This window comes from Balaenoptera acutorostrata, chromosome 14, assembly GCF_949987535.1.
Source record: "Balaenoptera acutorostrata chromosome 14, mBalAcu1.1, whole genome shotgun sequence".
NCBI lineage: Eukaryota > Metazoa > Chordata > Mammalia > Artiodactyla > Balaenopteridae > Balaenoptera > Balaenoptera acutorostrata.
Genome location: NC_080077.1, coordinates 13,781,614 through 13,799,067, shown reverse-complemented (window position 1 = coordinate 13,799,067; position 17,454 = coordinate 13,781,614). Strand labels below are relative to the sequence as shown.

At 40.6% G+C, this 17,454-nt stretch overlaps 1 protein-coding gene and 1 long non-coding RNA gene across 7 annotated transcripts; one reads left to right on the top strand and one right to left on the bottom strand.

Annotated features, from left to right (window-relative positions):
• Positions 1-1,402: 1,402 nt before the first annotated feature.
• On the bottom strand, positions 1,403-12,136 carry FBXO5 (F-box protein 5). Of its 6 annotated transcripts, none has more exons than XM_057527695.1 (6): positions 11,537-11,982; positions 8,467-8,626; positions 5,884-6,601; positions 4,586-4,676; positions 3,454-3,636; positions 1,424-2,732 (listed from the first exon to the last, which is right to left on the bottom strand). In XM_057527695.1, the coding sequence occupies exons 2-6, from the start codon at positions 8,504-8,506 to the stop codon at positions 2,481-2,483; spliced, it is 1,284 nt and encodes a 427-aa protein (XP_057383678.1). In that variant the 5' UTR covers positions 8,507-8,626; positions 11,537-11,982; the 3' UTR covers positions 1,424-2,480. The 6 variants fall into 6 exon arrangements, with proteins under 6 accessions (XP_057383682.1, XP_057383678.1, XP_057383681.1 ...); XM_057527698.1 differs by lacking the exon at positions 11,537-11,982 and adding an exon at positions 8,236-8,312 and having other exon boundaries at positions 8,467-8,515; XM_057527696.1 differs by lacking the exons at positions 8,467-8,626; positions 11,537-11,982 and adding an exon at positions 12,006-12,136.
• LOC102997714 (uncharacterized) lies at positions 12,031-17,181 on the top strand. Its single transcript, XR_451334.2, has 3 exons — positions 12,031-12,167; positions 12,999-13,116; positions 17,052-17,181. It is a non-coding gene; the product is annotated as an uncharacterized LOC102997714 (long non-coding RNA).
• The last annotated feature ends 273 nt before the right edge of the window (positions 17,182-17,454 follow it).

Below are 17,454 nucleotides of genomic sequence, written 5' to 3'. Positions count from 1 at the left end.
CAATCAATACCTCCCACTATGTTCCAAATGTAAACTGCAACTGGATCATAGACCTAAATGTTAAATTTAAAACTATAAAGCTTCTAGAAGAAAACATAGGAGAAACATATATATGCTCTTAGGTTAGGCAAATTTCTGAGATGTAACACCAAAAGCATGATGTATTAAAGACAAATAATTGATAGTTTATACTTGATCAAAAATAAAAACTCTTCCAAAGACAATAGGAAAATGAAAGACAAGACACACCCTGATAAAGCACTTGTACTCAGAGTATATACTCTTATATATCAATAACACACACTCCCACACACAAATCATTTGCTAGACACTTGACCAAAGAAAATGTATGATGGCAAATAACAATGCCAAACATCATAAGTCATTAGGGAGATGTAAATTAAAACCATGACATACTGCTACATACATATTAAAATGGCTAAAATTAAAGACAGACTATACCAAGTGCTGATGACCACGTGAAATAAATGGGATGCTCATACACTGCTGGTGAGAATGTAAAATGGTACAGCCACTTTGGAAACATTTTGTTATTTTCTTAAAAAGTTAAACATACACTGACCGTATAATCCAAAAATTCCACTACTAGATATTTACCAAGAGAAATGAAAGAAAACCACTTGCAAAGACTCATATACAAATGATTACAGCACCTTCATTCCTAATAGCAAAAAACTGTGCAAAAAATCCAAATGTCCAACTACCAGGGTGAACACACATATAAACAAACTGGTATATCCAATAGTATATTGCTTATTAAGAAACAGGGATGAACTACTGGTACACACAAAGTGGATGAATCTCAAAGTAATGTTCTTTGAAAGTAGACAAATAACACATAATTATTTCATTTATACAAAATTCTAGGAAAGGCAAACTAACCTACAGTGACAGATCAGTGATTGCCTGGGGACTAACAGGAGGGATTACAAATAAGCAGGAAAAACTCGGTGGATGATGGTAATATTCATTACCTTCGTTCCAGCGATAATGATGGCTTCATGCACGCATATGTCAAAACATCAAATTATACACTTTAATATTTTTGTCTGTCAATTTTACATCAACAAAGCTTAAGCAAACCTGTGTTAATTTTATTGGAGGTTCTACTCCATTAGACAAAAGACACACCCACAAACCCATTTGAGATAAATCCTCTACCTTAGGTTTCTGCTGAGATCAAGGGCAAAGCCCTTAAGCTTCTGTGAGGCCCTACTGAGAGGATCTGTGTGGCCCACCTTTAAGTCTATGCCTTTGGTAGACCTGAATTAAAACTCTTTAATTCCTCCATATCCATAATTCAAACCAAAATATATTCAACTTCAGAATTAAGGAATAAAAAAAAAAGTCCTTATCCTGGGCTCTTATTAGCACAAATGCTCTGATTGCAGTCAAAGACAACATTTTATTCTACATACTGTTTTTAATCTTTCTAGTATAGTTTTATATATTTCTTTTGTGGCTGTTTAAGCCATGCAGTTTAACTGGTTTAGTGATGAATGAATTAATACACCAGTATTCCTCAAAGAGTGTTTTATGGTCTTCCTGTATTGAACCATCCTGAGATGCTTATTTCAAGACCCAACTACACAACTACTAGGATACTGGGTGGGGAGAAAACTGTAATAGAGCCTGGAACAGAGCCTGGTAATCTCACAAGGTCCTCAGAAAAGGAGACAAAGATCCACGCAATGCCTTCACACATACCAGGCAGTGTCCTACAGCTTCTTACTTCAGCTGTTTCTAGGATTAAAATGTTTAAATAAAAGACTCACATTATTTATTAAGCTTGTAACACTTTTATTCATAACAGGAAAAAAATTTATTTACATGTATATACAAAAGAGACATTTATTTTCTTACTCTGGCACATAAAAAATACAGAAATATTTACATATGTACAAAATATTAAAACATACAAACCTTACGAATAATGAAAAGCAAGATTTCACAAAAGATACTTTTTTGGGAAATACACACACTGAAAAAGAGGTTCAAGAAAGGTGACAAAACATTTAAATTAACAGACACCAGAAGATGATATTTCAATAGGTATTATTAATTTGGTAAAGCAAATAAAATGTCTCAAATGCTAATGGATGGTAAAGAAGATTTACATTTAAGATTGTCCAGGTAAAACTACATGGTCCTCCTTTACCATAAAATTGAGACAATTTTATTTCATCTCTGAATCACAATCATCAGAAAAACAGTTTTTCTTAAAATATTTAAATTTTCTGATTTATATTGAGAATTTTGAATTTTTTCACATTAAATTGTAAAATATTTTAAGAGTTTGTGTATCCTCTCTTCTCACTGGGGGAAAAAAATCCCATGTACTACACTGATTTCAACATAAAATTGAACATCACAGTACATTTATTTTTTATTTTTTTAAGTTAAAACCTAACATTTTCTAACTAACCTTCAAGATCACTTACAACTGATTTATTAAGAGATCACAGTCGTCGTAAATTCTTCTTGCTTTTCTTAGTACCAGGCAAAGGACCCATTTTAAAACTGGCTTTTAGGGGCTTGCCATTTGAACAGTCTTCAGTGGTATGATAATTACACAGGCACCTTGTGCAATAATCAAATCCACAGCCTTCTCGTTTACAGGTTGCCCGTTGTAAATAACAATCGTATTTTGCAGGTGAATTACAGCGAATACAGGCTTTGAGGCTCTCGTTCTTTTTCAAAGTTCTGGCAACCTAGAAAGAAGAAAATCCATAAACAAATTTTAGTAAGGACTGAATGTAATTTAGTTAGTCAAAACAAGGGCACCTCTGTGCCTTCCCCAATACATGTATAAAGCACTAATGTCACAACTCCCGCCTTTAAGGAGCTTACTGTTCAACGGGTGAGAAACCATTGTCAACTGATCCAGTGGCTATTTCCTAATGCTACAAACATGCTCTTATTCATAAATGCCACTCACACATCAATGCAGAACTTAAATGTCACCTTTTCTGTGAAATCTTCCTGGAGTCACTCAGGAGTTGGTTGCTCTTTCACCTCTAGTTCTACTTTTTTAAAAACACCTATCACATTATATGGCATTTATCTTTATATAGCTATGAAGGTTACCATGTTTCCATATCTATGCGGTACCTGATACAACTGACTTCTTACTTAGCTCTCTTCCTCAGTTATTAAAGGCAGTAATTGTGAAACATAGTACTTAACAGTTTTATAAAAAAAACTTCAAAATCAAGGTTTTTCCTTATTCTCTTAGTGATTCCAAATTAGATCTCAACAACACTGAACTGTCATAAACAATGCCAAATGATATCTGTTATTTTCGGCATAGAAAGACATCTCTGTGTACTTCCCTAATTTGATTAGTTGAGTTATAAATGGTTTTCTTACTCTAAATCCTTTTAACAATAAATGTCCCATATGTTTCTAATTTATTAATAAACAAAAAATTACCTCAGAGAATTCACTGTGTCGACTGTAAGTAGAACCTTTCTGATCACCTGGATCAGGTAACTTGGTTCGAGCGTCTTTTTTGGGGAGAGTCTGGGTGGCTGACTTTTGCACGGAAACTAATGGGGTTCTGAATAAAACATACTCTCTGGTTGAAGCGTGTGGTGAAAACTTAATGTTCTTTTCCTAATTAAAAAAAAAAGGTTTTAATAGGATTAAAAAAATATTCTCCTATATTCTCAACAAGCAGGAATTTTTATTATGTTTGTACATGTTGTACATGTAAAAGGGACAAATGAGAATGTAAAGGATTTATTCCTGTATCCAAATTACCTGCATGTGCTTAAACACAGCCACCCACAACTATTCACACATTTAAAGCCTAACAACCAAGCTGTTGAGCGAAACTGCAAATCAGAAATTGTGAGAAAGCGCTTTACACTCTTAGTATGTAGCATTTAATACATGATTTATAAAGCACTACCACCAGAACAAAAGGTCATTCTCCCCACCCACCAGTAGATGGCAACAGTCACAGTTTAAGTGTCCCCTCAGTGCTATGAATGGATTCAAAACAATCTTTTGGAGTAGAAAAGTTTCCATTAACACCAGCTTATACATAAAGAAACTGAACTTGGAGAATTTAAGCAATGCTTGTCTAAAGCTACACAGCTAGTAAGTAGCAGCACCAAAATTGGAACCTAAGTCTGCCAACTCCTAGGCCTGAAATTTTAATCATGTGTCGATCTTGATTCTCAGAAACATCTCCAAAGTTACTAAGTATTTGGTAAAGTAAATGAATTCCTTTCCTGCATTAAGAATCTTCAATATGTAGATAATTACTGTTTGTTAACAGCTAAACTACAAATGGCAACCAAGATTAGCTATATGGTCAACTCTCAATGAGATCTGAGTAGTCTTCCCTTTATCTTCGGACATTTCCTTTCATGGAGAACCCAAGAAATAAATGACTGGGGTGGGAAACCATCCCCTTTATCTTTGAATTATTTTAATGAGTTACGAATGTAAAGGATTTCCAGATCATCTGTTATCCTTGTTATTTCCCCCTACGATTTCAAAGGTAAAGAGCACTAGCTGTTATATTTTAAAATTAAAACAACTGCAAAAGACTTACGGTAATTCTTTGTATTGCTTTATTGTACAATTGCAATGCCCCCTTATCATCTTCTAGAATCTTCTTCCAAGTTGTGCTCACTTTAGACACACTGGAAAAGTAAATGATTATAAAGGAAACAATTAAAGCACCACAAAGAGCTAAGATGACTATATTACAGAAACATTAACAGTGCAAAAAAGAAATTTCTATTAGCAGTGCTTCTTAAACTCGGCTATACATTAGAATTGCCTGAGGCATGCACTGAAGATTTAAGGATGGCCCATGCCTAGTCACTTGGGTTTAATTGATCTAAAATGGGGGCCAGGGCGCTGTGTTTTTTTAAAAGCTCACCATCAAGTAATTCTAAGTGGATCCAGGCTTAAGAACCACTACACTTCGTACGTCACTTTTTCACAATATCCACAAATATCAAATAAGACGCCCCATTGTATATACGACACCATCTTGGTTATTTATTAACATTAGACAAATTTCAAACAACTTGAGGACATACTGCTATTAGTAGAAATCAATTTAAAAAATCCATTTTGCTAACAAAAATGTTGTGAGGTTGATTATCCCTCAAGAAGCTAGCCAATAATAAAAATCAATCCTTACTTATGTCTGTTTTGCTTCACCTATATTTCATGGACCAGTGTAAAGTAACACAAAGAGTACCTCTAGAAAATTTCTCAAAAAGCCAAAAATGAACCCAGTTGAGCTGGAAGCAATCTAATCCAATAGTCTGGATAATCATCTTAATTCTCAGTTACCTCATCCTAACAGGTTTTCTTTGGTGGAATGCGAAAGGGTGGTCAGTATAAGGTTTCTAAGAAATAGTAATAATCAGACCCATTTGAGGGTTTCTGTATTTTCATCACTCTCAAATTTGAAAACGGCCTAAAAAGAACAGAAACTATTTCATACTTTCAAGTGTGACAAAAATCATAATGCCTATTGGACCTGTACACCAGACCTAGGCTCTTGTTTTATAGTTAAGACTAAAAGATGGAGCTTACGTATGAACAATTTCAGAACCAAAAGGAACAAAGATCCCAATCTCACAGAAATAGTTTTCTAATAGCATAAATATGAAATTTGAAATAACTGGATTAAATGCATACTTTAAAAGTTATCTTTCTTTCCTCCTAGTGACACATAAGTAATAAAATACCAGCAACCAGACAAAAGTCATCACTTCAATTAAAAACAGTGCAAGACTACCCTGCTATGTCTTTGCATAAGCTGGTGGTACTGAGCCATCTAACAAAAATGTTCATGGATTATATTAACAAACACAAAGCAACAATACTTACTTGATTAAGTCCATATCACTGAGCTGTGTCAAAATATTTGCTAAGAGATGTCTGAGTCCCCTTCGAAAGAGTTCACTGAGAATATCTACACAGTCTAGGCCCATTTTCCTGCCAATTATATTCTGTAGTCTAAAATTTCCACTGGATATAAATTCCTTCAGCTTCTCCCAGTCTATTTTAGGATTTCGTTTACAATTTTTTTTTAATGTTGAACAAACCACTTTTTCAAAATGAAGAGCCGGCAGCAAGTTTTTGTTGGGATATTGGTCTGGGCTTTGTGTCCGTAGCAGGCAAGATTGTGGACTGTCACTGAAATTTTCCACCAGGGGAAGGCTACTGTCTTCATGTTCACTGAGGCCACTTTGCTGGGAAAATGAAGAGTAGCCACTGTCTTCATAAGGTCCACCGGTCTCTAGTTCTTCTATGTCGTTCGAACTATTAAGTGTTTGCTGTACATGTAGATTTTCCTTATTATGCAAGGGCTTGCTCTCAGTTTCAAGTTCTACAATCCTGGGGCTCACGATCGGTGACCCAATATCTGATAACCTTTCATAGTCTTTAATGAAGTCTTTATAAGAACCTTCCAAATTCGCAGTAGTGTAGGAACCTTGTCTTCTATTGTCATCAGGCTTTACCGGTTTAATTCCAGAATGAACATGGTTATAGTTAAAATCACACTTCATTTTGACAGAGACAGTGGAACTTTCTTCTTTACAACCTACAAAAAGAACATAACATATTTACTTCCTAATGGCAAAATTTCCACATATCCCTACTTCTAAATTTGGGATATAGAGACTTAATTACTTTGCATTCTCTCAGCACTGTGTACTGCCTATGTAGCTGTGAAATTATCCAAGTTTAATATGAGAAAACATTACTAAAACCTTATAAAAGTATACACATATATATTCTTGAGGGGGTACCTTCAGTACAGACTGCTTTTAAATCTGTATAACTCTACCATCTGACTTTTAGAGTCATATCTGGGTAGAAAGTAGTGACAAAAGGGACTATTTAATAAATATCTGTGCTTATGGAACAAATAAGGAAATGTGATGCACCAAGAGTGGGGTCTGAGATAAGAAATATCCTTATAGAAATCAAATACTTCTAGAGAAATATGGTTAAGACAATGGAGGAGGGGAATGTCAAAATAGTTTTGATAAAAGTAGCAAAAAAATTTGTATATTTAAATGTTAGTTTAGCAATTATTATAAGCCTTACAATAATGAACCAAGAAATCTATAGGTAGCTTGGAGAAAGGACTGAAAAGGCAATAAATTTAATCATTTGAAAGTTAACCATACTACTGAGTTTTTGGGCCAGATAATTTTGCTGGGGGCTGTCCTGTGCACTGTAGGATGTTTAGCAACTTTTAGCCATTTGATGCCATTAGCAGCCGCTACTCCCCAGTCAGGACAATAAAAAATGTCTCCAGTAACCACTTACTGGAGTGTGGGGAAGCCAGCAGAAGCCAAATTTCCCCCATTCCTTAGGTGAGAACCACTGCTTTAAAGGATGATTAGGATTTCTGTCAGGTAGTAGAGACTGGGAAGGAATGGGTTCAAGGAAACTGCTTAGCATTTTTGAAGGCAGAGTATACGGATGGTATGTGCTTCTAATGTACTCCCCCATCTACTATACCCCCTGCAAACCAATCACAGGTAGGTAAAAATTTACCCTATAAGTAAATGTAGGTACAGCATCTGTTCATATTAATTTTACTGTTTTTACTTAGAACCTCTAAGTACTAAAGGACACCTTGATAGCAAGTAACCTTGTAGGTAGAGACTCTCTCTTAATTAGGTTTACACTAAGAGTTCAGGGGCATAAAAGTAAATAAACCCCCAATTAACCCTAACTCTAGAACAAATTATTCTGAGTGGTTCTCTTCTACCCAGAAGAGTAAAAAATTCCAAGAGATTTTTATTTTTGCCTCAAGTAAAGAATTAAGTATGATTTACTCAAGACTACATTTTATCTGAGAGGATAAAAAAGAAGCCACCAACAAAGACACACCTTTTACTTTGTTTAGTTGCCTAAAGGGAAGAAGCCTGAAACTGTATTTCAGAAACTCAAAATTCTTTTCAAAAGCATTCTTCCTCTGTTGTCTTTAGAACTTAGTTACTGCGAGACTATCCTATAGAACCCCTTTCGTTCAACATTGTTCTTTGGATACGGACAGTTCTTTAAATTTAGAGCTAATAATGATTCAACTTCCTTATTAAGTGTTTAGAAGTTAATTTCCAGTGTGTTTCCAAACACTTGATTCTCACAACCTTTCGAGGTAGAATGGAGAGGCATTATTATTTACAGTTAAGAACACTGCAGCTTATCTAAGTAACTTGCCTAAGATTTGACAGGTAGTTAAGAGGGACAGATTATTCTTCTTCACTGTAAATTCACTGTTCCTTCCACTATCTCACCTGGGAAGTAAGATAAAGAGCATTAAAAAAAAAAAGCATAAAAGTATAAACTTATGGACTTTGGGTTATAATTTAATTCTACGTTATTTACATTGTTGCTCAAATTGCTCCAGCTTTTGCCATTCTAAGTTCATGTTCATTTGACATTCCTTACTTTTTGGCACTAAACAAGATGCTCCAGGCTCATCTTGCATTTTTCCTGTTCCAGCCAGAAAATCTATTATTTCTCCAAGGAACTTTGGTTCCTTTCATTGGTTCCAAAATCTGGATGCTGGTTGTAGATTTAGAGTGTGAAGTTTATACTGCAAAATAAACTGAATACCATCTTTTATTTAAAAAAGGAAGCTGAAAGACTGTAAAAAGCTAATTCCATGTCTTTTAACTAGTTCAGTGCTTCCCCATGACCAAGCCAAATGCCCCTAAACAATTTGGGAAATATAACTGATCTGATATTATCCTGGAAGGAAAAAAAAGTATCACATGGTTCTGTGACCTCTTGACTCAGATAGGTGAGGGGTAAGTCTAGTTCTGCCACTTCATTCATTTATCTAATGCCTCTTTAGTGACAGGAGTAGAAAAGAAACTAGTCATGCAAGATCTTTTGGAGGTGAAATCCTGACATCTAAAGGCCTTGTGAAAAACCAGACAGAGGTGGACCCTGGAAGGACAAATGTTGAGCTTTCAAGGAAGAGGAAGGCCTGCAGGGCTGTGACTTAGTGAGCTAGGGGAAGAATTGATTGAAAATGAAAGTTGGAGAGGTACAGAATGCTCTATAGGATTCTTAGGGTAGACTGGCTTTTATTTAGTGTGTAAAAAAGAGCCTTTGAGGGGCTCTAAGTAGAGACATTTGGTTTACATTAAAAAAAAAAAAAAAAAAAAGATTGGCAACTGTGGAAAATGGATTGTAGGAAGATTCAAGTGAAAGCAGGGGGGCTAGTTGGAGGTGCCTATCACAGGAGTTCAGAGAGTTGGGTACCTGAAACTAGGATGGCCGCAGCGGAAATAAAGATAACTGGATAGATCTGAGATCTTTTTAGAAGGGTTAAGTCAACAGAGGTTGGGGATGTACTGTATTAGATGTGGATGATGAGGGAAAGGGGAGTAAAGAATACCCTGGGGTTTAAATCTTGAGTATCTCAGGTACAAAAAACAAACAAAAAACTAAGCAAGCTTCCTCATTTATAAAATGCAGGTAAGAAAACCAACCAAACTGGATTAAATGTATGGAAGAGTCCCTGTCACTTATAGTTTAATAAATAGAACTTATTTTCACCATATTATTTTTGTAAGCCAAATCCCTTCATATTCTTTATACTGTAAATCACGAACATTTTAAAAGTAGCAAAATGCATTCTACACAGATCTATGCATTTCAGATTACTATATACTTTCCCTAGGAATCATACCCGACTTCAAATGAAAATCCTTGCTCAGCCTTTTGACTAGTTGTGACTAATGTGACCTAGAACATTGAATTAGTCTTTCAGTTTCTTTAAAATGGAAATACTAATGTCAACTCTATAGAGGTGATAACATTCTTAACACCTCTTAGTTACCCACTCGACAATCCAATCACGAGGAAGTGGTATGATAGTTAACTGCACAAAGTTTGACCTTCCATTTAACCTTCCAGTGTAGATGTGACACGTCATATTACAATAGTTAAAAAGATTACAGTGCTTGGAATTAAAAATCTTTACTATCCCAATGCTAAATAATCCAGTTCTACAATCTCCAATACCTATAAGACAACCAGCATGTGCCCAACACTAACGAGGCACGGCTATTCCTTAAAAATTTAAGAGAGCCCCAAGGCCTGCCGCCATCAACTGCAAACCAGCCATAATCCCTGAGAGAAAATTTTAGAAAAGCCTACTTTCAGAAGTAATGGAAGGCAATAGATTTTTAATTTCATTTCCTCAAATTTGTAAATATGGGGAAAAAAATCCAGGGACCAGCAAATACTGTCGTGAGGGGCAAGGCAGTAAAGACAACTGGAATTAAGCAACCAAAAAAAATCCCTTCCTGGAGCCACCAAGCTTCAGAATTTCAGAGGGGCTCAAGATTCAGGGTTTTCTGGAAACAGACTTAACCTGTTAAAACATTTTTTGAGTTTTCTACATTCCTTCTCTAAAGAAAGGGGCACTTTTCAGTGATGACCAAATATACAATATCAAGTTGCTGATTTCTAAAATTCTTGGCCATTTCTGAGGTAAAACGAATGCATCTGGATCTCTTTTGGGAGAAGCAACAAAGAGGATAAAAAGTCAGCGTTTATCTGAGTGCCTCCCATCGCACCCAAGAGCTGGAATAAAAGACTGGCTCCTCAGGAGCGCGGGGGAAAAAGAGAACTGATGCTTCACTTCTCAAATCTGCTTCCCAAATTCTTCAAGACCGTCTCAGTTTGGACAAATTCAGAGTTCTGTATTAAAAAGTGCCTTTCTTCCTCCCTCCTTCTGACTCCAGGCCTTGAGACTGAGTCACTGGGTAAAGGGAAAAAAGGAGAAACTGAACCTTTTTGGTTGGACGTCCCAGCAGAGCCTGGCCCGATGAGGGGGGCCCTGCATTTGGCGGGATTGGGGCGGCGGGGACCCTGGAAATCCCGAGGGGTCGGAGGGGTGGCCCTCAGGGCGCGGGCCGGCGGAGGAGGCGGGAGATAACAGCGAGCACGATCTCCCGCGCCCGCCAGGAAGGCTTGAGGTGACGAAAACCGGGGGGAACTGACTTCCGACCCGGGGGTGCGGGGCACACGGGGAAACGGGGCACAGAAGCGGGGGTCGGGCCCCCGGCCGGACGCTGCGGGCCGCCGGCTCGCGGACCCTGTCAGAGCCGCAGCCCCGGGGTGGGGGAGGGGAAGGAGGGGCGTCTGGCGCCCGGGCCGGCGGGGTGGAGGTCGGTGGCCCCGCACGAGGAGAGGGCCACCGGGGAGGCCGCGACCCGCACCTCCTCGGGAGCCGGCGCCCAGCTATGCGTGCACGGCGGGACCCGGGCCCGCCGTCCCGCCTCGGCACCTCTGCTTCCCCTCCCCGGACCCCTGCCTTCTCCATCCCGGAAGCCGGGACCCGCCGCCACCGCCACCGCCGGCCGCCCGAGGCCCAGCGACGAGCCCCACGGCCGGACTCGGGAGCGCATCGGGCCCGGGGCGCTGTCCCCCGTCTCCCCCCCCCCCACTGGGCACCCCTCCTGGAAGGCGCACCCCGCTCGCACTCTCTCCTCTCACCCACCGTCCGAGGGGCGAGGGCGTCCGGCGGCTGTCAGGACGCTGCAGCTGCAGCGACAGGAATCGGAGGGCGGCCGTGGGGAGCAGCTGCAGGGGCACCGGCTCATGCCAGGGCAAGTGGGGTCCGCCTCAGGTGAGGGAGCTGCGCCCGCGACAGAGAAACGGGCCACCCGCTCCTCAGAGCTCTAGCTTCTAAAAGGCGCCAGCTGGTACTTTTAAAATCTTTGAATTTGGTGCCCAAATCCGCACGGCCCAATGGGGCGCGCCGCTCGCACGCGCGCTCCAATGGGAAGGCGGCGGGAGGGGGTGCCCTCACCCACGCCCAATTGGAGGCTGCCGAGGCGGGGCCGAGCCGCCAGGCCCAACCTCCTTCTTCCCCGGCGGCTCCGCGCGTCCGGAAAGATGCTGAGGCCGGGGGCGGGACCTCGGAGCGCAGGGAGGCCACTGCCGGGCCGCACGTGGAGGAAGCCTACCACGCATGCGCGCTCCCGCCACGCTTCCCTTCGCCGCCTGGGGAACGGGCCTCCTGCGGGTCCTAATTTCATCCTGAAGGCAGCTCCGGCTTCTGTCTGAAGATCTCCGATGGGTAGAAAGGGTGGCCGACTTTCTCCGGTCATCTCACAAGCTGGAGTTTGGTGAGTGGCGACTGTGGTCGTCCGGGAATGCAGACTTTCCGGAAGAGGAGCCCTCCCCCAGCCCTACTTAGCCCGCCTCTCTAGGATTTAGGCGCGCTCCTCTCTCCTCCTAGTTTCGCCCCACCCCCGGCTCGGCGCTTTCGCGCAGGCGCTTGTGGCGGGCGGTGGCTGTGGTGTTGGCGGGTTGGCGCTTGCGCGCTGGGGTCCCCCGCGTTTCTGTTTGGGGGGCGGAGAGCGTGGGGCCGCGGTGGGTGGGGCCGCGTCTCTCCCGGCACGTGGAGCTGGTCCCGCTGCCGTGGTGGTGGGAGACCTGGGCCCGTATCTCCCTGGAGCCTTCCGGAGGGAGTGAAGCTGGGACAGTCACTTCTTGTAAGCGTGTTTGTTTTTATTTTCAACCACTGTTCCCCAGCCACCACTGCTTTGTCACGGACGTTTAGCTTATTAAATTTATATCTACTGTACTCGCCCGGGTTTCGTTTCTTTTCAAGGGCCATGCGCACACGGTAGTCCTTGCTCTAGAATGAATGAATGAATCAATCATCCTGCCCTGGGAGTTCCCATTCCCACACCCTGGGACCGAAGGCTCCTGGCCATGATTTTCTAGTGGTGGAGGAAACGGAGGAATGATTAATTAAGTCTTCTATGACAAGTTGTACCGTATAATTTGTCATGCTGAACTTTTCACTCTTTGAATGTGTGCTTTAAGTGGTGACATTGCAGTCCCCCGACTCAGCTTTTGGTCACAACACAGTGAAGCTACAGGAGGTAAGCTCCCCAAAGTCCGAATCCCTGTCTTTTGCAGTTTTCCCTCTTTCTTTTGCTTTTCTGCAGCCTCGGGGAGAGTTAATAGTTGGCTTGTGGTAAGCGCTCAAATTGTTGTCAAGTCCTACGTGAAGCAGGGCCGGGATCAGGATGAATCATGCAAGTGCTGAGTGGATCCTGTCTTTAGGTAAACATTTTTTTTCTTTTTTTATAATGGAGTATTTTGCATTTTTTAAAAAGGAATTCCTTTATTTTTATTTTATTTTATTAATTAATTTATTATTTATTTATTTATTTATTTATTATTTTTGGCTGTGTTGGGTCTTCGTTTCTGTGCGAGGGCTTTCTCTAGTTGCAGCGAGCGGGGGCCACCCTTCATCGCGGTGCGCGGGCCTCTCACTATCGCGGCCTCCCCCGTTGCGGAGCACAGGCTCCAGACGCGCAGGCTCAGTAGTTGTGGCTCACGGGCCTAGTTGCTCCGGGGCATGTGGGATCTTCCCAGACCAGGCTCGAACCCGTGTCCCCTGCATTGGCAGGCAGATTCTCAACCACTGCGCCACCAGGGAAGCCCCTAGGTAAAATTTTTGATAGTTCATTTTTTTTGTGTTAATTTTTATTTTTCAGAATGTTGCATTAAATTAGTATTTTTCTGGGTTGCTGAAATTTTGGGCATCCGCTTAAATTTTTGCACCTGAGTCACGTCTCTCACCTGGCCCTGGTGCTAGGTCCTGGAGACATAGGGTTGGAAAGACAAAAAGTCCTGTTCTTCAGGGAGTTTACTTTCTAATGGGAAAGAAATTGGCAATTAACAATTTCACTGAATGAAAGAGGAATATAAAGCAACATAAGGGGGTAGAGAATGGGCAGTAGGGGCAGGGTTAAGGACTTTGGGTGGTCAGGAAGGTTTCTGAGGCTTTGGACCAAGATCGGAATGCTGAGCTGGCAATGCAGAGATCTGCATAGTAAGCAGAGGAAAGAGACTGAAGGCGCATAGCTTGTTCCAGGGCTAGAAGGAAGTCTAGAGCCCACAGAGCAAAAGACTGTAGGAGGTGAGGTCAGATAGGTAGAAGCCAGATCCTGTAGGACTTGGTTAACTGTTGGAGGAATGTTAGCAAGGGAGTGATTTGTTGAATGAATATTAAAGCTATGGTAGCTTTTCTATCTACTAGGCACTTTGTAATATTAGCCTTTAATTCTCCCAGTAACCTTAGGGTTTTCATTTTCTGATTGTGCTTAAAAGTGTGAGTTCATTCCCACAGAACCACCAGTCTTGGGATAAGTCCATGTACTTTCCTCTTTCCTCTGTGTTATACTGAGGAGTAATAATATTTGTGGGAGGCCTGATTGCTTAAGTACGTTTTCATATTACTTTCCCATTTGACCTCAGAGATCATCTTTATTCACCTCTTTTATTTTTAGATGCAAATATATGAAATTTGAGGGGAGGGGGGTTCTCATTAAATTAATTACCTTTGAATCTTAACCACAGCTTAAAAGGTATACTGCAGCAGTTATTTTTAAAATTTATTTTCAGAAAAAGGCTAAGATATTGGAAAAATTAAAATTACTATCATAATATAAGGTAATATAAAGAGTGAAGCATGTTTTATTGCATGCTGGAATAGTTTGTTAGAGTCTTTTTCTTTAGGCTTATTAAGTTACTTAATATTGATTTTAACTGTTAGAGCTTTAATTATGTTGAAATATTATTCTTAACTGAGAGTTAACTTTTTCAGTAGGTTCATGAGCACCTGTTAGTTTCATTTTTAGTGAGAAATTTAGAAAGGGCTATTCTGAATTTTACTAGATGTCAACAGATGCATGTACCTCTTTTTTTCTACAAATCAGTATCAATCAGAATTGTTGAGTTTTTAGGTGCAAAATGAAGGGCAGAGAGAATTGCCCTATTCTCACCAAATCCTTATTGCAGATCTACAGCATGCAAGACATCCTGGAATGTCTGGAAATAATTGGGACGTGGTACCTGCCCCTTTGCTTCCTATCTGGGCCTGCCACCTAATAGATGTAGATGCTCAGTAAATAATCTGTGAATAAAAAGCATCATGAGTACAGGGGGGAGGAGATAAGGTGTACAAAATACAGCTGTGAACACTGGATGGGTCAAATACGTCTAGATACCATGGGAATTTTTACAGAACAGTGGGGTTACTGCTGTATGCCAGGATAAGAGATTACTCTGTAGGACAGGCTTTCTCAACCTCAGCACTACTGACATTTTGGGCCAGATAATTCTTTGCTGTGGAGGCTATGCTGTGCATTGTAGGGTGTGTAGCAGCAGCCTTAACCTCTAACTCCCCCTGCCCCCCGCCCCAAGTTGTGATAACTGTCTCCAAACATAGCGACATATCCCCTGGGGAGTGAGGTTGCCTCTAGATGTGAACCTTTGCTGTTGGGGATGTCTTTTAAGGGAATGGGGAGGAGAGTGGCCCTCCCTGGCATAGGAACGAAATGGGGGCAAGCTTAAGTGCAGGAGGATTTATCAAGAAAAATTAATTTGATGTGACATAAAGGGGTGGTGTGTAAAGTGGGCTCATATGAAAGGGTGCTGGGTAGGGCTATGGATGTGCTGTATGCGTACTTAGAGTTGGAGTTTCATTTGGGAGGCAGTGGGAGCCTATTAAGTTGTTGAGTAGAAGAGTGACAAGATCAGAGCCTTGCATTTAAGGAAGATGAATCTGGCAGTTATGTATGTGTGACCTGAATTAGAGTTAGGATGCAGGGGACTATTAAAGTAGTCCGGGAGAAGCAATTGTGGACCATAGTGGTGGTAACCGAATCAGTGAAGTTTAGGGTATTTAGGAGAGTAGGCGTTAGCAGTAAACTGCATATGAGGAAGAGGAATTGAAGATGACTACAATTTAAGTTTGAGAGAGGGAGAATGGTAGTGCCGTGAAAGAAACTGAGATCACACAACGGGAAACGGGTTATAGAGGAATATGTTTCATTTTAGACATAGTGATTATCTATTTCATACATCTTTAAAATTTCCATTCTGGCTGAATGAGTTTTGATTAACTGATGTTGTAGGCCGTTTTGAAATGAAGTTCAGTTTTGGTTCTTCCTGAACAATACACCAGATTTCTAGACAAATAATTTTAGATCTAACTGCCTTTTAGACATCTTTTTAGTGCCATGAAGTTAGGTGTTGAAGAGACAAGAATGAAGAAAAGTTTTGTCCATTAATGAAATGATGTGAAAGGGTTAATAATACATTCGATTTCCTGAGCACCCTTTCCCTTTTCCTTAAGCACACAAACCTGAGATAGGAGTAACCCAGTGAGTTTATTGCCTTGCCATAAATGTTTTCATACTGTTGTGTAAAGTGCTGTGGAATACTAATGAAGAGCAGTTAATTCTGCATAGGTGCAAAGGTTCCCTTTGGGTTGGACTTGAAATCTGTGGAGGTAATTATGTGTTTTAGGCAGAGAGGGCAGGGAAAGCAAAGGCAGGTGGGAGCGACAATGGGTGCTTTATAATTCAGGTAGCTGTGTAGATGCATAGTTTGTGCAAACAGCTACAAAGTTCTAAGGCCCTTAACATGTTAGACGTAGGGTTCTAGTAAGCTTCACGCCAGAATTCTGTTGCTCTACTCTTACCTTTTCCTGGGTTCCAGAAATTACATTTGATCATATAGGAATAACTAATTTAGATTAGTGAGTGAAGTGGAAGCCAATGTCAGTTCACAGACCAGAATTTGTCAGTTACTCCACAGGTGGTTCATAAGGCACATAGTGATACATATCTTAAAGTTATATTGTTAAAATGACCAAAGTATTATGATAATTTTTTTCTAACCAACTGTGATGTTCTAATGGGCAGGAAGTTTGAAAATTGATCGAAGGTTCTTTCCCACCTCCATTAGTACAGCTCTCACACTTTCCTTTCCTGTGGTGCAGAGAGGGAGGGAGTGGAGAGGGATGGGGACAGAATGAGTAGACTTGGCTCTCCCTTGTTCACAGAATGAAATACAACATTCGAGACCTTTCATTATCTCAGTGCAACTTTTCCAATTACTACCTGTTAGAGGAGGTAAAGAGAAATTGAATAACAGTATATTGTAATATTTAATAACCTGTAGCTATGTCCCTTTCATTCAAAAAGGAAACCAGAAGACCCAAGGGGAAAGTGGTAAATCTGGGAGACACAGGCTTGCATTGGGCCGTGTGCTCAGTGACGATGACCGCTGAATGACTGCTGAATGAACGCGTCTTGCTGTATTCTTGAGTCGCTTAGGTCACTAAAAGGGGCATTCATCAGCTGTTCCTGGGAAGGCAGAACAGAATGGCCTTCATGAGCAGAACATTACAGGGGAGACGGATACTCTTCAAATTAAAATTCTCTGATGTATTTGATAACCTTTGGCCAGCTTAAATTCTTAACTGTCTTTAATGGTTTTTCTACACCTCCCTTTTAGAGCAATAAGGTGAGAAATTATCAATATAAAATTACTCTGAAATTTAGCACATGCTGGGGCTTTAAAGGAAATTTGGCCAATAAATGTTGA